Below are 22,384 nucleotides of genomic sequence, written 5' to 3' on the forward strand. Positions count from 1 at the left end.
TACCACAAGATTCTTCAATGTCTATGATCTAAAATAATAGTCATAAAAACGACAATTTCAAAAAACATAAAAAAACTAAGTATTTGTAACATTGGTGAAAGATACAGGATAAACATGAAACCTTCTCAGAAGACGATGCAACGAGACCATAACCATTTGATGTGAGCTTCTTCCTAACAACGTTTACGTAATCCGTTAGCATACCATGAAAACTAACTTCTGGTTTAGTCGACGCTTTACTAGCAACCTCCTCAACGTCTTCAGGACATTTAACGTATACTGAACTGGTGTCAAAAGGCTCAATGACGATGACCAACCACTAGCCATACCTAACATGTTACCACCAGAGATCTTTCTTGGGTAGATCAAGGTTTTAGGAACTTCAGACAAGGGTTGTGTTGAGCTGAGAACTAAAAAAGAACAAATATGTATAGATGATGAAGTGGAGAACAAGAATAGAGGTTATAGAAGACACACTACGTATGCTCATTGGTGTTTCACAAGAGTATATATTAAAGGATAATTATGGATCCAACTAGTCTAAACAACTACGTACATTTAAGCAATCCATCTTTCCCATGGTAAACACACGTGTCAAAAAAACGTTATCAAATTAAAAAATTCGTGCAATCAAATAGTCGGACATGGTATTGTATTTGTAGAAGAGAGCCAATAAAATAAAAAGATTCTCTTGGGGCATTTGTAAATATTAGTTTAGAAATACAGATCGACTAATTATAAAGGCAGAAGATGTAAGAGTGAATAAAAACCATTTCCCGTCAAATCAAAGGAAAGCTTGGATATGACATGCAATATGCAGATATAAAGTTGTAGAGAAAAATAAAAAACATTTTTAACGTTGTCACGGATATTACGAGTGCCGTAACAAAGTGTTGACGAATTTCACATGCATTTAACAAAACAAGCTTAAGTAGACAAAGAGCATGCCAAAAATATATGATGGAAAACTTGCTCAGCGCATCTACAAGCACCACTTTCAGAGCTCGCTCTGTCACAAATTAATTGAGAATCTGAGCATGCGTTGTCAACTCCACAAACTCTCCAAGCTCATGGTAACGACCAACTGGATGTACTAGTACCGATTTTGGAGTAATTAGCTCGCTCAGTCACAAGTTTTAAGACAAATCATCTGCGCATGCGCAGTCTGATAGAGCATGCGCAGTCAACTTGACCAGCTACCTAAGTTCGTGGTCATGGCAACGACCAACTGCATCTACTAGCACCAATTTTGAAGTAAATAGCATGCTTAGCAACAATTTAATAGAGAAATCGTCTGCGCATGCGCTCGAGCATGCGCAGTCCACTCGAGTAATTGTTCATAGTCATGACAACGACCAACTATATGTACTTGCACTACATTTGTGTCAATTAACTCACTTAGTCGCAAATTATCAAAGAAATCATCTGGGCATGCGCAGTAACGATAACAATCATCCCACAAGTTTCGTACGCCTTTAAATTTTGGTATATATATATAAAGCTAAAACTTCATATAGTAGACGTCAACTAGCAGTGGAAGCTGGGTGCGATATAGTATGCAGAGGCTTAGGGGCCCTCACTTCGGTGGCCACCGCACTCTCCCTGCGTACCCTGAGCAAAGCCTACCGCAGGTGATCTTAGGGTCTGATGGGCGGAAGCTTGCTATTGGCATCTCCCAAGTAGGATAGCGTGGAGGGGCAGAAATCTCCTACCGAAACGTTAACATGCGGCGTTCTAGTGCCTTTCGCTTAAGAAGGTATCGGGAAGCATGGACCGAAAACGGGCTTTTTTGCTTTCGAATTTTATCTTTTTTTTTTCTTCTCATAAAACAAACCAAGCAATGTTTCAATTAACTTCTTATGACCCTGTCTTTTTCTGACACTTATAATTAAAGACAACCTTAAACATGTTTTTTACCAATTTTATCGGTTTATATCTTTCCGATTTAACTCTCCCATTTACTGTTTCTCATGTATCACGAGCAAACCATCCATATGTTTCATGGAAAACAAACAAGGATTATGTGGTTCCCTTAGTTAACATGCGACGCTCTAGTGATCAACTATGTCGGGGTATCGGGAGGCATGGACCGAAAACGGGATTCTTTGGTTTTCAAAATTTGTCTTTTTCTTTACAAGAATTCTTCGCATAAAAAAAACTAGAACGTCCAAGGATACTTCAAAGGTTCAAACAACTTCTGCCTTTTTGAACTATAACTTAAACAAACATTAAGCATGCTTATACGTTTTTTACTTATTACCTTTTACAACGCATCCTACACATAAAGGACAGTTATAAATCAACAAATTTTGTGAGAACATAAAAACGGCCATTTTTGGATTAAAAAATTCGCTTCAAGTAAAATAGGAAGAGTATGGCAGTTTACCTGAATGATTTTTCCAATGAAACTTATCAACAACAAATTTTTTTTTCTTAAAAAATGCTGGATCTCGATTCAAACAATACTCGTGCAATCTGCAGGCATTATCGTAAATGACGAACTCTGGCGCCAAAGAAATAAAAATACATAAGCATATCATCAGGCACATTCGGTTATGTTACTGAACTGAAAACTCTGTCAGGCGACTAAAACGTCACGCAATCTGTCCGATTCACTGATAATACCTTGTTTGTAGCACCATAAAAGGTACACGCATACGTAACTTACCATCAGGAAAACGTGCTCGTAAAATGGTAAATGGGATATTTGGTGATTCGTGATCCCTCATTATTTCGAATCCATAACATATACCTGGAAACAAAAACGAAGGCGCAATGTCACTTACTGCAATAGTAAAACAAATTTTCGTTGGCGCTGTTCATCATGTAAATACCGTGGGGACAAAGAATACAAAATATTCCAGGGATCAAAGTGCCATGCTTCTTCTTGGGCCTAGTGACTTTAGCACAATCTCCCTGCTGTGTCTTCCTATTGTCAAGAACATAATTCCCTCGTTGGACCAGTTCTGGCAGACAAGGTAGATATCCATGGGACGAATTTTGAGACACCGCAGGTAAGTTGTGTGGCAAACGCCACTGACCGTCCTTGACCTCGAACGGACTTATAGCCTTTTGTACCAATTCCGTTAGCAGTGGTTGAATAGTAATAGGAATTTCTTCGCTAGTCTCAATGATGTTAAGCAGTAGGGGCACTTCTTCATGAAGAAGTTTTAAATCAGTCGAAGGATTGTTTTTTGGATTGGCTCCATCAGACATCCTTATCAAGAGGTCCAAAACTTCTTCTTTGGGGGGGCACAATTGCGCATACTGGTTTGTCAGAAGCCAATGCTGCCAATAACCTTCTGCACGAGTTTGGACAACTAGTGATAAATCTTTGTTTCTCTAACCATTCAAATAGAGTCCTAAGGCCCTTTGAAGATATCTATAAATACGAGAAATTGTAGTATAAAATGAGCTCTGGAGTGGTCATACAAAATTTTGTACTCGTGGGGTAATAAATTCTTCTTACTTCAGATTTTAATTCTTGAAATTCGTCACAACTCAGCTTTGAATCACTGTACTTCTTCAATAAAGCTCGCACATTTCTCCAGTTGATGAAATTGCGCATTTCAAACCTAGTATTGGACAAAAGAAAACAGGTTGTTATTTTTATAACTATAAGCTGTGTACAAAAACAAAGTGAGAGAAGTCACCCTCATGCATAAAATGCTTTCTGATACGTAGATGAACACTCGTATTTACTAATTAGCAGACCTGTATATATTATATATTACAGATAAACTTCAAAAATACTTATCTTCCATCTAGCAATCCAGTATCAGACTCTCTTAAATTATTTGGTAAGAAAGTTTTCTGTATTCCAAGAGTTGTTCCATCCATCACCACCTTCTGGGGAATTCTTCCACATTGTCAAAATCAATATCAAGCAACCTTAATAAGAGAAAATTCAATAACTTAATAAAACAAGCGATCACTATCTCGATGGAATATTCATATTTTATTGATAGTGATCGCTTGTTTTATTAAGTGGATATTAAACAGTTGAAAACACAGATGAAGTCAGACGAGCTAAAATGAGTAATTTTATAAACTCAATACTATTACCTTTTCTGAAGCAAAGAGTATATCACACAATGCGAGAAGGGAAAGACCAAATCCAGCTGTTGGACCGTTTACTGAAGCGATCAAAGGTTTAGGACACTTGACATGAAGTCGTAGGTCCTAGGAAGAAAATCTTCCACCAACAATTAAATACAATAGATTTTTAAAGATGACTTTTATCACAATATCTCTTTAGACGTATTCCTGACGCTAGCAAACGTGAAAATCAAGTTGTTAGTGATTATATCTGCTAAATATGATTGAAGAAAAACATCGAGCCAAGAATCATCTAAAGACATAGAAACAGAACATAAACTTACCACATCGATTTCAATTTCATTGATAATTGCTTCTTCACCAAATTTCAACCAACGAATTTTGACCTTGCCCAAATTTAAAAGGAGTAATGTTGCAAAGGAAGCAAAGCGAGAAATGTCCGACGTCAATATATCTCACATTCAAAATATACTTTTCACGTTTTTCAGCCAAAGCCGCGTGTCGCTTTTCACGACACACTTTACGAGAACGGAATCGTAACCTTCAATGCAACAAGCCCCTAGCCAGCATATACTTACTATACTTTTACGTATGTAAAAAATTGACGCTCAATATTGCAAAAACATATTGAAAGGAAAGCCGAATAATAAATTATTATGGGAAAACTGAAAATGTTACCGATACATAGGTATTTTTGAAAATCATTGTCCGTTGCCTGGCCGTTATTTTGAGCCCTGTTCTTTTTGCTTAGTTAACTCAATTTTTAACAAGGTATTGAGTTAAGAGGTAAGGTATGATTGTCACACATTTCTTATTAATTTGCACTCAGGCGAATGAGATGTTAGTCGCTGGAAAAAAACTGACTGCGCTGCGGTCGAAGCTTGTAACTACGGTTTGGTAACAGAAGTTATTCCTCAAGCCGAGTTTGAAAAAGAAATTAACAACAGAATGAAATACATGGCTGCGTTGCCGCCGAAAGTAGCACAAATCTGGACTTTACAGTTATTGCTTGGTTTCATTTAACCATACAATGCTTCTCTCCATTGCACTCGCTTTCATTGTCCAAGAAATTATATCGCTCAGCTGAGCTGCAGAAACTTCACGATGTGAATAATAAAGAATGCGAAGTGCTTGCTCAAAAATGGCTTTCGGAGGAATGCGCGCAAGCAGTGATGACTTTTTTACAACGCAAATCAAAAATATATTTGAAAGATAAAGTTAATTCCTGTTTATGAAATCTTCGATGTATTTTCTTTCGGTGTATTTTATTCAGTTTGATAAAAACCATTTACACCAAAGTGAGCAATAGAGCTAGATGAACACGAACTTCATGAAGTTACTCTAAGATTGAACCCATTGGATGATGATGACAATTATGGCATTTCATTGTATGAACAAGTGCAAAATGTGTTATCAGAAATATTAGACAGACGGCAGTAAATAGTTTTTTTCTTTGCAACGATTGAATTATAACATAATAAGGTCAATCACTTCAGCAATATCAACACAAAACATAACTTATCATAGTAAAAAGTATGCAAATATTTAACTAATCCTGTTTGGAAACCAATTTAGCGAACATAACAAATCTTAGTTCCTTAACTTTTAACAAGAACAGTGCTAAAACAAGTCGAAATGTTTGAGTATCAAAGCAATGTCAAATTTTATAAAATCTGCATGAGTCAAATAGAGATCTTAGAAGAAGTTCCTCAAACATAGTTGGGTCTTCATGTCCTCTTGGTAGTGCAAGTGACATGGCACAAGTGGAAGAATATGGATACCTAGTTTGCCCATCTTCTTGATTACAAAATGTTATTGTTAAGGAATTTTCAAATCCAGTTGGTGGGATGGACTCTGAACCAGTCGTAAACTGTAACAAATGCTCAAAATGAACAATTATTGATTTTTCTTCAGTCTGGTGGAACATCTCATTGTCTAAAAAATAATGTATCGCTGCAACTGGGCAACTGATGCTAATGAAGACTTAAAAACAATTGTGACATAAACAAAATACACACCTTCAATTTTTTTCAAAAAGATTTCCCAACAATATATTGTTTCATCTTCTTTTATTCTGTTATTACTACCTTATGACTCCACTCAATTTCGCATATGGCTTTGAATGATTCTCTAGAAAATTTCTTTGGAATCTCTGTGAACAAATGTTTGAATTCATCAGAATGTATCTTGATTGTGTCCCAAAGACCTCCGACATCATTTATTCCCATTTTAAATTGCTCAATTTCAGAAAACACTCTACATAATATAACATAAAACATGCATTCTTTGACATTTAATACCTATAACCTGTAAAATATGTGCTGCTTAACCAGCGACTTCATAATGATATCCCTTTGCTCAAAGCTTGCAAAGTATATTGACGGATATCCTTGGCTGGCTATACTGTCAGCATTTTCTTTGACAAATGAAATGAACTCTTCTTGTGTTTCCAATTACTTCAGCTTAAGAATGTTTTAATGATTATCAGTTCTAGAAGTACTAAAGTGCATTGCTACTTGAAATGCAGGAATTTTAAGAGACAATATAAGACAACTTTACCTTTGAGAGCATAGCTGCTTTTTCATAATCTGGTATGAGTGAAACATCAAAGTCATTTACATCACATGGTGCTTCACACATTAAATCATACACAGTAGAATTAAGACATCCAAAGCCGGGGCCACCTTGCATCAATGAAATGCCAACCAAGCGACCTGCTAACCAATACTGCTTTTCTTGAAGAAGTTTCACATTGTGAGTAAAAATCAGATTACATCCATTGTATCCTTCAAAGAGACCTGAAGATTGAACGATTTCCTGCCTGGCTAGTCTAAAATAGGTACGCTCTTATTGTAAAGGCATAAAAAAATATTCATCCTAATATAGTCACTGCAACACAATGTCACCCACCAACGTGTTGTACAACACCTTACTCGATAACTATTGAATGAAATGGAATGCATTATTTGACCTGAAAAATTCTCTCCGTGGCACTCCAGCATCTATTGCATCTTCTCCACTGAACTGAATTATCAAATCTTCATAGCAATCAAACCTTTTTGATTTCATGGCAACAAATGCAGTTGCCAGAAGTTTGCTTCGCCTTACAATAATTTCATTTGGTGAATTGCTTTTCATACAAATGATGCTGTGCTGCTGTAACAGCTTCTTAACATCTATTTTTAATGGCCTGCTTTCTCTAAAATACATTAATTATCATTATATGATGAGAAAATAATGGTTAAAGCAAAGTTCAAAATATTAGCATCCTAAAAAATTGATCAACTTACAATCAACTTACATGTTTTGACTTTCTTCCAAAGAAACTTGAAGCGCATATTGCATGTCTTCCTCTTCTTTGTCATTCACTATTTCCGAATATTTGCCATACGATCTACTCCTGCAACAATAATGCTGAAAATTACCCTAAAATGTTACTATGATTTAGATGAAAACATGGCAAAAGCATCATTACATCATTCTATGACTTCTCTCACTAAAAACATGACTTCAACTCAATAGCAGCTACTTGAAAACAAAAATATAGAAACTGCTATAATAAATTACCCAGATGCTATGAAATGTGATTGAGCCAAAGATGTTTTCGAATCAATTTGCTCTTGTTTCCCATCATTATCTTCTTTGTCACAGTCTATGACTTCAATACGTGGAGGCATAGATTGCTTAACATCTGACTTTATGTCATTTTTCATTTCAAATGTTGGTGACATTAAGAAATCATCATCACTTGAGTCTTCACTTTTGTCAGCTCTCCATCCTTTTAAACCAGCACCTGGTACTGCCACCAGTGTTCTAAGATAAACTGGTCCCTGTTTGGAAATATGCTTCAAAAGTTTTCCCGTGAAAGGCCCATTATTTACTTTAACTATTTGATTGCCAATCGCTCGAACAAACTCAAAATTGTTTTCATGAGTAGTTAACCTAGCAAGTTTCTCTTTAAAAAGGCACGATATTTTACTCCTGACTTCATCCTCAGACATTTCATCATCGACTGCCACGGCTGACTCAGCAAAACCATTTGCATAAAGGTACTCCCTAAAACGACCTCGGGGCACAGTCTCCACCTGGGGACCTGGTAGTAAAATAAAGTCCTTGAGCAGGTACTTCAACTTTACTTCAGTTGGTTTTCTTTTTGTATGACTACATGATGAAGATGAAGAGGAGCCATATCGTTCAAAGCCTTTCTTTGGTACGTAGTTAGCTTTTGGATTATATCCATAAGTTAATTCACTTTGACGACTAGATGAAGCAGCACTTATGCTTGGAAATAAATTACCAAGAGCTTCCTCTGTTGATATTTTTGAATCTTCTTTGTTCATATTTTCTTCAACAGAAGGGTTTTCTTTTATGGCTTTAACCGCCTCGATTAGTTTGTCTATCATTTTGTCCGCCATCTTACAACTTACATCGAAATTCGACAACATGAAGTTTTACAAAAAATTACATGTGGCGTACTCGTTGAGTTCTATGATAACTGGAGCGGCTATCTCAAGCGCGGCCTTAGGGGCCGATTACATGGACCGAGTTGTCCCGGCAAGGTGAGTTGTCTCGGGCATCCGGGTTAGCTTTTTTCAAGCGATTACATGGACCGAGTTGTCCCGGCAGGGTTAGTTCTCTAGGATACTCGGGCTCCTGGCTCCGGGAGAGACTTTGAATTTCTTGCGGGAAAATATGGCGAACATTTTGTAAACAATGAATTTTTCGCATCACGATATTTGTTGGCCAAAATAATTCTAACTGCTTCATATTGTTTAACTTTGTCTGCATTGAAGTCTGAGTTTCTATACTCCATTTGAGATTTGTACTCAAGCAACCCTTCCAGTAAATCCTTAACCATTTCTCACGTCCATTGAAAGCGATTATCTATGTCGATCGTGGCAGATTTTTTAGATTTTTTCTTTTCTTTGCATTATCGTTTATAGAGCTTTCCGCCATTTTACAAATTTAAACTAAGTGCGCATGCTTCACACAATAGCTTTCAACTCGCTTACCCGGGGCAACTCGGGAAAAAGTGATTACATGAGCGAACGAGACAATTTTCATCCCGGATAACCGAGTTGTCCCGGCTTTCAACAGCCGATATCCCAGCAAAGCGAGTTGACTCGTTTCCCATGTAATCACAATGCTATTTTTAATAGTAAATATAAAAGAGGCCGCGGTATCGGTAAAATTGTCTCACCTCGGCTAACCGGGACAACTCGGTCCATGTAATCGGCCCCTTAGATATCTGATGACGCCAAAAAAATGGCGGATTTCGTCCGTTGCCGCTGAGATTGACTGAAATTGACCGCTTTTCCGAAAATTTCACAATTTCCCACTCCCTCCTGAGGAAAGAGTGAAGAAAATGTATGTGTGTATTTGGGATTTGGCAAGCAATTTTTTGATGAAAATCACGATAAAAACCTACAATTCCTAACAGCGAGTCAACCTAGCTTTCCAATTATCGGCTCCTACGAGGATGTATTTATAACTATCGACGAAAGAGCTATATGTCGGCTACACATCTATGAATGCAGATATGCGTCGTTTTCTTACCAGCGTCAAACTTGTTTGATCGATTAAACTCTTCAGTCTATACAAAAAAGTATATCATAGTTCATCTCCACAGTGGTTCACGAGAGAGAAGTTAGCTTATTTGTTATCATTGCTATTTTGCTTCTTTTCGTGGAAAGGCAATGGCTTTTTTCGCCACAATTGTAGGATTTTTACTTGTTTCTTTAAAAACGTAAATATTAAATCTCTGGATATTTACGGATTTTCTGTAATTGAGTTTCATATTAAATTTCAAAAAGACTCAAGTCTGCATAGGTTTGGTAAATGAAAACAAACAATATTGTATAGAAATTACTTTAAGTAACCTTTTGTGATGTTCTGAAGTGCAACTGCATCAAATACTTGTAAAGTTGTAGCACATTTTGATTTTGTTGTATTGATATATAAATTGGGCAAAATGCAAATAATCATCAAAACACTTATGCTTCCAATGGTGTTTATAATTCATTTTTAGTTTTAATACTTCTACCCTTCTTTTTCACTTTGTTTTGTTTTTCCTATATTTTCAATATAAGTGCACAATTTGAATGATTAACACAGTTTTCACTTCAATACTAAATTTCATAAGCAGTTGGTAGTGCATTTTGTTCTCTGAGTATCCACATTTGGTGTTTTCTTCATACATGAATGATGAAATGCATATGGATATGTCACAACAAGGCAATAAAACCAAATGAATTAAATACCTATAGTGTACTTTTATGCTAGAAGCTTAAAAGCTTTCTAGAAATTGTAAAGTTATTGGATTATATTACCTCTATATCATCAATCTCATGAAAAGAAATAAATGATCAAATTAAATAACTCTGGATCATGAACCATGATCAAATTAAATAACTCTGGATAAGGCAGACAATAAATCAATTATCTTTACAGCATTATCATTTCTTTAAGACTCTGCCTGGTCAATAACATCTTCCAGTCATCTTTACTCCTTGGTCTTCCCTGCATGTTGTCAGCAAATAGAACATAACAAGCTCTGCTCCAAATCATGGGTACTGTTGGGGCTGATCATTTCTTCTTGATACTTTTCACAGAGCAAAATGTGTGCAGGGTCTTTTTTGCTTTAGGGAAACTATTTTGCAAATAGATAGGTAAATTTACGATTTCATGCATTAACAAATGACAGAAAAGTATGCAGAATTTTATAGACAAAAACAGGAAAACATCAGTATATTTGGCGTTCAAGTCAGTCTTAAAAATACGATCTTTAATATGTATTTTATGGCTTTTCAAGTGCATGTATAATTGCTTTTCAATCGTTGACGGACTAACAAAACAAACAACTACCTCACCTGTGAGAAGCGATATGTACCTTTTTGTGGAAACTACGACATCCAACAATTGAACGATTGAAGTGTTGGCATTATAAAAGAAATGCCAAAAAAGAATCGTCACAGAAAATGGAACTAACGATATCCATATTCTGTGATATCGTGTTGGTTTTTGAAAAATTCTTTATAATTTACTATAGACACCAGGGGAGGTCGAGAATATTATTTTTCTGCAAAGCGATCATTTCAGCGGAAATACGTCCGTTGGCCGCCATTTTTTTGGCGACCTCGCCCCAGTAAAGTTAGCCGCTCCAGTTATTATAGAACTCAATGGGCGTACTGCAGGCAGCAATAAAGTATTAAACTTTTCAGAAGTACTATAATTTTATATCAAACATAGTAATAAATTTAAAATAGAAGTTTCATCTTTAGAAGAAGTATTTTTGTCTGTATCGGCGCGCCTTTCATTCGTGTCATTTCTAGATATGAATTTTCTTATTCGTCCAAAGTTCAATCAATAATAAAAAAATATTTATTGTAAATTTTATTATAGCAAATGAACGTGACGCCAAGAGTTTGTAAATCACATGCAATTTTTCGTCGTGGTATAGTGAACTATCTATCTCGACCTTATTTAAACCTGAACATTTTTACGAAGATGGTTCGAAGTTCTCTGCAATCTCTCACCAGTTTAAAGAAGCAAAAGACAAAGTAGGATCTTTAACTCAAGATCCAGGATATGAATTGAAGTTAAAGATGTACGCCCTTTTTAAGCAGGTATTTTACGATCCATAAAGATATTGTATCCGGTTTTTACATAAAGCTTGAACATTAGTTGTTGTATCTCCTAACTACAAGCTCTTCGATTAAATGGTGACTTTAAATTTTTAAGCACAATGTGCAACATTACATTAGTATCACATTTTTGGGAAGGCACAGTGAATTTTTTTCAATTATAACTGTTCACAGTCCCACCATACAATACAATCAAAGTTAAAAATAAGACGATTCCAAATAACAATATACATTTCCAGGGTTCTTTAGGCAAATGTAATACACCAAAGCCTGGGACTTTGGACTTTGTTGGAAAAACAAAATGGAATGCATGGAACGATTTGGGTGATTTATCACAGGTGAATATTTAGTTTAAGAAAGAATGCACTTATCTTATAATGAACATTCAATATGTATCTAGTTTCAAACATCACCAAAGGACTGTATCTTTCAACAATTTTATTGAACACTCTCACAAGTCTTACTAAAATCTATCGTCATCAAATTATTTACAGTAAAAAAGTTGTTTTGTGCAAAGTTGACAGCACACCGTTAATTAAGAACTGTGGAGGATGTGGAAAATGTGTTTAAATGCTTAAATTATAACATTTTGATGAAATGATGGAAATAAGACTAAATTCATTTTCAAGAGGGGAAGAATCCCTATTTTTATAAAAGTTCTTTTTATTGTGCAAAATATGTTCAAATGCATGAAGAATTATAGTCTTTTGATAAAAATATGGAAATATGATAAAATTCATTTTCAGAATGGTTGGAATCCCTGTTTTTGTAAAAGTTGTTTTTTAAGTGGAAAATGTGTTGAAATGCATTAATTATAATTTTATAGTGAAAATATGAAAATATTATAAAACTTATATTCAGGAGGGGGGATGGACTTAATTTTTTGTAAAAGTTGTTTTTTAAGTAGAAAATGTGTTCAAATGCATTAATTAGTCTTTTGGTGAAAATGTGGAAATATGATAACATTCATTTTCAGGGAATTGGAATCCCTACTTTCGTAAAAGTTGTTTTAAAGTGGAAAATGTGTTCAAATGCTTGAATTATAACATTTTGATGAAATAATGGAAATAAGACTAAATTCATTTTTAAGAGGGGAGAAATCCCTATTTTTATAAAAGTTTTTTCTATTGTGCAAAATGTGTTCAAATGCATGAATTATAGTCTTTTGATAAAAATATTGAAATGTGATAAAATTCATTTTCAGGGGGTTGGAATCCCTATTTTTGCAAAAGTTGTTTTTGTGGTGGAAAATGTGTTCAAATGCATGAATTATAGTCTTTTGGTGAAAATATGGAAATTTTATAAAATTCATTTTCGTGGGGGGTGGACGTGATTTTTTTGTAAAAAGTTCTTTTTCATGTGGAAAATGTGTTCAAATGCATGAATTGTAATTTTTTGATGAAATAATGGAAATAAGATTAAATTCATTTTCAAGGGGGTGGAGTCCCTTTTTAGTAAAAGTTGTTTTTTTAATTGGAAAATGTGTAGAAATGCATGAATTATAGTCTTTTGACGAAAATATGAAAATATTACAAAATTAATTTTCAAGGGGGTGGAATACCTACTTTTGTAAAAGTTGTTTTAAAGTTGAAAATGTGTTCAAAAGCAAGAATTATAATCTTGGTGAAATAATGGAATATGATAAAATTTATTTTCAGGGGGGATGGAGTGAATTTTTTGTAAGAAGTTCTTTTTGATGTGGAAAATGTGTTCAAATGCTTTCGTTCAAGACGAAACGTCAATTTCATTTTGGCTTGGTCAAAGTAAGTTTTTTTATTGTCACATTAATATACATAATTTTCGTCGATAATATGAAAAAACATTTTTAACTAAGCGCTTCTGACATCACTACGCACGGTCTCATTATAATATGAAATCTGACCACGACACACTTTACGAGAACGGAGTCGATACCTTCAATGCAACAAGCCCCTAGCCAGCATATAATTACTAGAGAAAGCATGGCTTATACGTATGTAAACAATTGACGCTCAACATTGAAAAAGCAAATTGAAAGCAAAAACGAATAATAAATTATTATGGGAAAACTGAAAATGTTACCGATACATAGGTATTTTTGAAATCATTGTCCGTTGCCTGACCGTTATTTTGAGCACTGTTCTTCTTGTTTAATTAACTCAATTATTAACAAGGTATCGTTATCTTAATGCAGTTAAGAGTTAAGGTATGGTTTTAACACATTTCGTATTAGATTGCACTCAGGCGAATGAGATGTTACTCGTTGGAAAAAAACTGACTGCAGTCGAAGCGTGTAACTACGGTTTGGTAACAGAAGTTATTCCTCAAGCCGAGTTTAAAAAGAAATTAACAACAGAATGAAATACATGGCTGCGTTGCCGCCGAAGGTAGCACAAATCTGGACTTTAAAGTTATAGCTTCGCTTCATTTAAGCATACAATGCTTCTCTCCACTGCAGTCGCTCTCAATGTCGAAGAAATTATGTCGCTCAGCTGAGCTGGAGAAACTTCATGATGAGAGTAATATAGAATGCGAACTGATTGCTCAAAGATGGGTCTGGAGGAATGCGCGCAAGCAGTGATGAATTTTTAAAACGAAAATAAAAAATGTAGTTGAAACATTAAGTTGATTTTTGTTGATGAAATGTTCCATGCATTTTCTTTCTGTGTATGTTATTCAGTTTAATAAAAACCATTTTCACCAAAGTGTTAAGCGTACAAAAGCATCTGCGCAAACATCTACTTGATGTCACGTGACAACATGTTAATTAATGGCAATTATTTTTTAACAACTGCATCATTTTTCAACAATTGCGCACGAAAGAAGGTTGTTGCGACTAAGAAGTCCGTTACGCCAGCAGTAAACACTGAAGTCTCAATGACTTGAACGATACAGAACGAGTGTTCGAAATTTTCCAGCAAAGTTTTTTGCTATGTTTTGGAACTTGATTCAAAACGCAATTTTTTCCTCAAAGTAAAGATTTTAAAATCGTGGTTAAATGAACGAATATGTTTTGTTATTCAACTCAAGTTACGAATGATTTACACCAACAACGCTACAAATTCCGCTGCGTAAAGGTTACAAACGGATCATTGGGGACACAATATCCTATTTGTACAATAAATATTTGCACGCGCCATAAGTCTGATCGTAAAAATACCTTGATGGTAAATCATTCCTGTAAGCTCGTCCACCATCTTCTTACGATGCCATCCAAAATATCATCGTTGCTGATGTACTTTTGAAACAAATCGCATTCCTCGTGATTTTTATCCTCAAGTTCTTGTATATTACTGTTGACCATCAACGTCTGTTTCTCGAAGGCACTACAATATTAAATATGCTGCTTTACTATTTGCTGACATGGATTTTTTAAAAGTTCAAAACTGTAAATGTTTTCATCATCTGCGACGTGAACGTCCATGAATAAAAATAGAAATTTATTGCATTTTCAAAGGTCCCGTGTCCCCTCTCCCTCTAGTTGCTAAGCTTCGCCCACCCCCTCCCTTTCCTTCTGCTTTCCAATAGTGTTCAATCCCTCTCCCTCGTAAAAATAGACACACAAACCTGTCTAGAAACTAGTGAAAATCTCGCAAAAAGTGAATTGAGTTCCTTCTCGAAATGTTTGAAAGACAAAAGTTCTGCAATAATTCCGCGTTTCCTTTGCCATGTCGCAGTCGAGTTTCGTGTTGCATAGAATAACAGACATTACCCCATTTAAAGGAAATTCACCGTAAGACAAAATGAATTTTTCTTAAAGCATCTCGGTTCTTTTATAAAAACAACAATTATGTTTCACGATACACTTTCTTTGAGGCGAGGTAGGGATAGGGAGTAAAGCATTTTGTGGGAACTTAAATAAAGCTATTCGTAGTTTTATTAACTTTTCAATCTCACAGTTAATTTTTAACACCTCAGAACATAACACATCCTCTCAGGTTCAAGAAAAGAAAACATTTTAATGTTTATATAAAGTGATCAATAGGCGTGGATACAACTCAAATACCTAACGATTCAAAATATGACCTTGTGCACAGGCCTCTGTTTAATATAAACAAGTCACATGTGCCTGTGAATGATTAAATAAATAAGGTAAAGATAGAGAGCAACATCCAACTGGAGGATGACCCCACTCCACAAACTTCGTTTGAAAAGTTGCCTTTGAAAACACGACGAATATGTAAACTGAAATAAAAATTACGTAATGTTGTACTGAGGAGTCACTGGGGGTGAACAAAGTACTCAATTATATTAAGGAGTGTCGGTAAAGAGGGAAGTATGGGGGTAAAGGAAACTGAACCCGTCAAGGTTTAATATCGCCCCGTTACCAAATAAGCTTTCTCACTTTGGGGATTTTCGTCTGAATGTATTATTGACGTGTTTATTGCATTCATTGGCGAAGTAAATTGACCAATGAAAAACGACTCAATAAATGTTTGACATATGATATTAAAGAAAGTTTGGCTGTTTTCAAAATTATATCAATTCCTTTCTTTTTTCCACAAAACTCTCAAAAATGACTTAAATGTTAGTGACGTGACGGTATGCGCAAAAATCTCTTTTGAGACAATCACTATTTTCCATATTAAATATAACTCTGAAATTAAACACTTGAAAACACAGATGAAGTCAGACCAGCTAGGATGAATAATTTTACTAACTCAATACATTACCTTTTCTGAAGCAAAGACTATATCAGACAGTGCGATCAGAGAAAGACCAAATCCAGCTGTTGGACCGTTTACCGAAGCGATCAAAGGTTTAGGACACGTGAGAAGAAGTCGTAGGTCGTATTTACTGCAAGTCTACACCACAATTTGAACAATCTGTACCTCTATGCAATTAACAGCATAAATGTGCCATTCAATAAACAAACCAAAAATCAGTACGATCAATAAAAACCATTGAGATTTTCACAAGGACAATAGAGATAAATCAAGAGGCATATAATCATTTATCACAAAACCTTTTCTATTGTTGATGTTGGCTATAACCAAACTTTTTCCATCTTCTTTTGTAGCTACTTCCTTTCTTTATATACGCAACTTTGAGCAAGGCGAAAGGGACCACTTCAATACCCCAGTTCTATCATCACATAAAGAATGTTTAGTGCAGAGTTGATCTTCTGCGAGTACCAGTTGATCACCTTCAGGTGGGCTCATATAATAATAGGGCCCGTCATCATTATACGAACAAACAACTGGCATCCACAAAGAATCCAAACTACAAAAAAACATTCTTGGCCATGAATCACCATGACACATGAACAATGAAAAACTAGTAAGAGTAATTGAAGTGAATGACAGAGGTGGTAAAGGGACTTTTACAACTCTATCCATGTGGGATCTACAATATGAGAAAATATGAAATAATGATATGCAAAGTAAAATTAATTTATCATGAAATCTCATGCATTTCTTTCATATTATATTACATTGACTCCCAAAGACTATAGTTCCTGCACTTAACACCAGGGTGCGAATTAACGGTGTGCAATGTGCAATTTGCACATCGTTTTGGCTAAAATGAAAATAATTGCACATCACTTTTTCAAACGATGTGCAAAAAAGGTTTTTCATTAATTACTATCACATATATTGAAAAAAAAAGTTTTTAAAATCTTAGGCCATGTAATTGGCCATGTTGAAACAATGTCATCAAATTGAAAAACGTCGTCACTTTGAGACTGGAAAGTCTGTCAACAGTCGACATACTGGTTGACATACATGGTTCTTCTGACCATATACGGATGTAATTCATTTACAAATATTAATTTTTGCATTGCGCTGTTTTGTAGTTTGTGCATCATTACTTTTTTTGGCATCATAGCTATTTTGAGTGTTTTCGATAAAATCAGGAGACATTTTCCTTCTGATTCCTAAAAAAACCTTTAAAATTTTCAAATTTGAAAAATAAGCCAAAAAGATTTTTGGGAGCGAAACCAAACTGGCAACCTTGATTAACCGTATTTTTTGCTTTTACGCATAGTTTGTAATATGACAAAAATATTTTTTGTTATAAGTAAGCATCAATAAAACATATTAGATAATCAGAAGACAAAAGTAGCTATATGCGGTGCATGTTTCTCTTGTCGCTTTTGTTTTTCTTGCCATGATGGCTTCTTCGTCGAAAGGTTGTACTAGCAAAATTAACACAGTAGAAAAATGGATAGAAACATTAAATGCCGACTGGCTTGAATACGAGAATGATGGCCAAGTGGTGAATTCACTGCGCTGTAAAGTTTGTGGAAACAAAGAGGCAGAATAACAAGCGCAAAAAATTTCTCTCGCACATTCATAACAGGATCAGCTGTTGTAAAGAAAAACGCAGTGGTGAATCATATGAATTCTGAGTTGCCTTTCAAAAAGTATATCCCCATTTGCAAGCTCCTGGAGAAGGGAGGCGTTGATCTAGTTTAATCGTATCGAACAGACCGATCAGCCGCTGAGTTGTCAGATCACATTTCTGGGGTCATAAAAGGAAATCTTGATGAAGATTTAAAGGTATTTAAAGATATTTGTCAGTTTTGTGCGATGGCAGCACCGATACCAGTGTAAAATCACAATAATTATTTTACGTGTTATATGTGAATAAGAACGGTCATAGTACTTGCTAATTGATGTCAGTTGAAACAGTTGAAAACGAAGATGCTTCAGGACTGAAGGAAGCTATGAACGAAGCTTTTGCCCGTTTTGGCATTACAAACTTTGAATCGAAACTAGCTGCAACTGGTCTAGATGGGGCAAGTTTTAATATGGGGAGAAATACTGGTTTAGAAGCTCGTCTAAAAGAAGTCCTTGGCTCACTGTCGTCCACTGCTTCAATCACCGTCTAGAATTTGCTGCTGCCGACGCATTCAATGCTACGTTTTTGCACAAGTAGATGAAATAATGCGTCAACTGTTTTCTCTGTACCAGAAGTCACCGAAGAAACTGAGAGCTGAAAAACTAGCTGAAGTGTATGGAGAAACTGTCTATAAGCCCATCAAAGCAAGTGGGACAAGGTGGATAGATCACAAAGTGCGCGCCACGAAGGTTTTCCTGGAGAACTACGGCATGTATATGCAGCATCTTGAACAGGTAAAAATGGCTAATTTTCCAACTTTTGCTGTTTTCCATCAAATTTGCATCGCCTCCTTAAATTTTCTAGAATAAAGTTTGCCTGTAATAACAGTAATAAGCATTTTATTAAATTATTTAATGTCATGTAATATGTTACTTTTGTTTCTTATGTAGGCCGCAACTACTTCACCTGATGCCCAAAAGCAGAAGATAAATGGATTCCTAGCTAAATGGAAAGACGCTCGTTTCCCAATGTATGCTTCTATCTTTGTGGACATTATTGGTCCTTTGCGTGTTTTGTCTCTTGGACTACAAACTGACGACAATGATCCAGTTAAAGCTTTAAGGAGAATCAAGGAATTTGACTGGACTATGGTCAAGCTTCAAGGTAGTACATTTGGCAAAGCTACTTTCGATAAATTTAGGAAGGATTGCAAACCTACTGGTGACGACAAGAACCAGATTTCGTATCAAGGTGTTGTGCTCACAAATTATCCCCGTGCACTAAATGGAGCTGCGGGACAACGACAAGAGTGGATAGATGCGATTATCCTCTGTTTGGGCAATCGCTTTAGTGATCTTCAAGAGACACCAGTTTACAAACACCTTTGTCCAATTATAGACACCCAGTCTTGGCCAGGTGAGGAAGTTAATTTGGTGAGCTATGGAGACGAATCGGTTACGCTACTTGTCGACCACTTCATTCAGCTTTTGAAGCATAACGTATGCGATGTGTCGAACGATACGATGCTGACAGAAGAGTGGAGTGGGCTTAAGTTGTTGATTTCAGAGACGTATGGCAGAGCTATACCATACTTAGATGATTGGGCTGCCATTCTCTCTTCACCAGTTAGTAAGGAAAAGTTTTTAAGCGTTCTTAACATTGTGGAACTGTTATTAATTACGCCCATCTCTAATGCTGTGGTTGAGCGAATGTTCTCAACAATGGCCAAAATAAAGCCACACCTACGTAACAGAATGTCAAGAGGAAGATTGGACAGTCAGCGAATTAGTGAGGGTCCATCAGTGGAAGAGTATGATCGAGCTCCCGCAATAGAGCGGTGGTATGAACAAAAGAAACGAAGGATTGGATATGGAGGCCATGCTTACCCAGAGAAGCGAAAGAAGAAAGTCGATACGTCAGAGGCATCAAGCTGCAGCAAACATTCTTATTTTTCGGACCAATACTAGTCAGAAAGTAACTAGTCGTGTACTATAACATGATAACTTGTAAAAATGTATACGTTGATAAAATGTTATAAAAATATTACGTTCTAAAAATGTTAATTTAGTAAATAGTGCAGTATAATAATTACTGTAATATCATTTGATTATGCCTCTAGAGAAAAATTTTTGTCGAAAAAATTTGCACATCGTTTTTTCTCAACTAATTCGCACCCTGCTTAACACCATAAGACTAGAGTTCATGAACATAACTCCTGACTGTTATGGTCTATGCCCCTAAATCACAAATATTATAATGAAACCACCTAACTCACTAACACTATACTTCCTGCACCTAACTCATAAACACTATAATTCACACAATTAGCTTGCAAACACTATATTTCATGCACATCACACTCAAAAACTAGAGTTTATGCACTAACTCCAAAGATTACATTTCACACACCTAAGTACCAATAATTAAATACAATAGATTTTTATGAGATGACCTTCATCACAATACCTTTTTTAAACGTATTCCTGACGCTAGCAAACGTAAAAATCAAGTTGTTGGTGAATATATCTGCTAAATATGATTGAAGAAAAACATCGAGCCAAGAATCATCTAAAGATATAGAAACATAACATAAATTTACCACATCGCTTTCATTAAAAATGGCTTCTTCACCAAACTTCAAGAAACGAATTGTGACCTTGGCGAAATATAAATAGCGTTATGTTGCAAAGGAAGCAAAACGAGAAATGTCCGACGTCAATATATCTCACATTCCAAATTTACTTTACACGTTTTTCTGCCAAAGCTGTGAGTCGCTCTTTGTTGTCTTCATCTCATCTAGCAAGCATTAATTATAATTTTGAAAACAGCAATTCTTGGTTTTCATGTGTGTCTCAAGGGAATAACAAACAAAGAAAGGGCATCCACCATGTCGCCTAAGAGCAAAGGGAATCCAATGATATTATTTTGTAAGGAGTCCATCAGCATGACGCATATGAAAACCACCAATACTTTCCATAAACTAACAAATTCACAGTTTGAAAACGGATCGCTTTCTTCTATGCCAATTGCATGTTAAAAGTTCATTGCCAATGGCTGCTTCATCAAACTAAATATAAAAAGTGTTATGTTTAAAGGAAGCAAAATGAGACATGTGGGAAGTCATTATCTCACAGTCCAAATTTACTTTAATTTATAGATATGATGCGAACTGTAGAGACGACGACACTTTTCACTTTATTATAAAACACATGTAATATAGACAAAAGAAACAGCCACCATGACGTTGCTGCAAAACTGCAACGTCAATTTAAATTTATTGCAAAACCAATCATATTCATTACACTAGTTTGAATTCATAAAAAAAATTTAAATTTTCGATCCGTGCCACGCCTTAACAGCTTTCTCTAATCTTCCAAGTAGACTTTTTATTAAGCATTGATATGTGGTTAATCTCTTTTACCGCGAATTTTGTTGTGGATGGACAACTTTTCGCATTAGACAGAATATTTCACAATAAAAAAACCGTCTGTGAAAAACTATACTTTTAAAATTGTAGTTGTTCATTCCCTTTTATGCAAGAGAAACCGCAAGTTATTAGTAGCCTTACAGATCTTCTTTCTCAATCAGTAAACCATAAATTTTCTTTTACTGCTCAAGAATCTTTTAAAAAGGTGTGCGAACAGCAAGCAGTTTTAGATTATGTTTTAATTAAGCCATGAAAACCGCATGAAATCTTTGTGACGATCTATAAACATCTTCACACGTTTCTCAAGATCACATTCAGTTTCAGTTCAAAATTTATATTTTTCTCGTTATTATAAAGCATCTTGTAAGTTGCGCTATTCATAACAGATTAGCTTTCCGCTAATAAATAAGTAATAATGAGCAAAGTACATACAACATGTGGCTTTCAGCTTCGTAAACATTATTCTTCGTTTGTGGCGTTGACAAAACTACAACGAGAATTTCTTGTTTTAAAGTAATATTATTACTCTATAAATCTATTTATTGAGGCTTAAATAATCGCAATGATTGTACTACCTTGAAGCAATTGAATGAAAATTGATGAGAGACTTGCGGCTTCTTGCGAGATGCGTCCCCTTGCTGCAGAGTATTTGTCCTTTGTTGCATATTTCAAATGGTTTTGAATAAACGGAACTTTTAATGAACTGAACCAGCAGCCGGTGGAAATGTCGAAGAAAATCTTCCACCAATAAATACATACAATAGAATTTTATGAGATGACTTTTATCACAATATCTTTTTAGACGTATTCCTGACGCTAGCAAACGTGAAAATCAAGTTGTTGGTGATTATATCTGCTAAATATGATTGAAGAAAAACATCGAGCCAAGAATCATCTAAAGATATAGAAACATAACATAAACTTACCACATCGCTTTCAATTTCATTGATAATGGCTTCTTCACCAAAATTCAACGAACGAATTTTGACCT

The 22,384-nt window shown here is 35.3% G+C and overlaps 2 protein-coding genes and 2 long non-coding RNA genes across 5 annotated transcripts; 1 reads left to right on the plus strand and 3 right to left on the minus strand.

Annotated features, from left to right (window-relative positions):
- Positions 1–5,481: 5,481 nt before the first annotated feature.
- LOC124447016 lies at positions 5,482–8,466 on the minus strand. Of its 2 annotated transcripts, XM_046997926.1 has the most exons (7): positions 7,627–8,466; positions 7,361–7,459; positions 7,031–7,258; positions 6,619–6,889; positions 6,367–6,521; positions 6,078–6,315; positions 5,482–5,994 (listed from the first exon to the last, which is right to left on the minus strand). In XM_046997926.1, the coding sequence occupies exons 1-5, from the start codon at positions 8,460–8,462 to the stop codon at positions 6,513–6,515; spliced, it is 1,443 nt and encodes a 480-aa protein (XP_046853882.1). In that variant the 5' UTR covers positions 8,463–8,466; the 3' UTR covers positions 5,482–5,994; positions 6,078–6,315; positions 6,367–6,512. The 2 variants fall into 2 exon arrangements, with proteins under 2 accessions (XP_046853882.1, XP_046853875.1); XM_046997919.1 differs by lacking the exons at positions 5,482–5,994; positions 6,078–6,315; positions 6,367–6,521 and having other exon boundaries at positions 6,540–6,889.
- Positions 8,467–14,675: 6,209 nt separating this feature from the next.
- Positions 14,676–15,319, minus strand: LOC124447077. The gene is made up of 2 exons (XR_006948601.1): positions 15,249–15,319; positions 14,676–15,007 (listed from the first exon to the last, which is right to left on the minus strand). It is a non-coding gene; the product is annotated as an uncharacterized LOC124447077 (long non-coding RNA).
- A 301-nt stretch (positions 15,320–15,620) lies between these two features.
- On the minus strand, positions 15,621–16,957 carry LOC124447085. Its single transcript, XR_006948603.1, has 3 exons — positions 16,648–16,957; positions 16,355–16,515; positions 15,621–15,840 (listed from the first exon to the last, which is right to left on the minus strand). It is a non-coding gene; the product is annotated as an uncharacterized LOC124447085 (long non-coding RNA).
- A 1,343-nt stretch (positions 16,958–18,300) lies between these two features.
- On the plus strand, positions 18,301–20,051 carry LOC124456427. The gene is made up of 4 exons (XM_047006875.1): positions 18,301–18,423; positions 18,599–18,760; positions 18,917–19,595; positions 20,035–20,051. Exons 1-4 carry the CDS (start codon positions 18,301–18,303, stop codon positions 20,049–20,051), a joined length of 981 nt encoding a protein of 326 aa, XP_046862831.1.
- The last annotated feature ends 2,333 nt before the right edge of the window (positions 20,052–22,384 follow it).

Source organism: Xenia sp. Carnegie-2017, unplaced genomic scaffold (genome assembly GCF_021976095.1).
Source record: "Xenia sp. Carnegie-2017 unplaced genomic scaffold, XeniaSp_v1 HiC_scaffold_13, whole genome shotgun sequence".
Lineage (NCBI taxonomy): Eukaryota > Metazoa > Cnidaria > Anthozoa > Malacalcyonacea > Xeniidae > Xenia > Xenia sp. Carnegie-2017.

Coding starts and splice junctions, on each gene's coding strand:
- LOC124456427 (XM_047006875.1), top strand. CDS start 18,301: ATGTCAGTTGAAACAGTTGAAAACGAAGATGCTTCAGGACTGAAGGAA. Junction 18,424..18,598: donor CTGCAACTGGTCTAGATGGG/GCAAGTTTTAAT, acceptor TCTCTGTACCAG/AAGTCACCGAAGAAACTGAG. Junction 18,761..18,916: donor ATATGCAGCATCTTGAACAG/GTAAAAATGGCT, acceptor TTTCTTATGTAG/GCCGCAACTACTTCACCTGA.
- LOC124447016 (XM_046997919.1), bottom strand. CDS start 8,462: ATGATAGACAAACTAATCGAGGCGGTTAAAGCCATAAAAGAAAACCCT. Junction 7,460..7,626: donor TCACATTTCATAGCATCTGG/GTAATTTATTAT, acceptor TTATTGTTGCAG/GAGTAGATCGTATGGCAAAT. Junction 7,259..7,360: donor TTGGAAGAAAGTCAAAACAT/GTAAGTTGATTG, acceptor AATGTATTTTAG/AGAAAGCAGGCCATTAAAAA.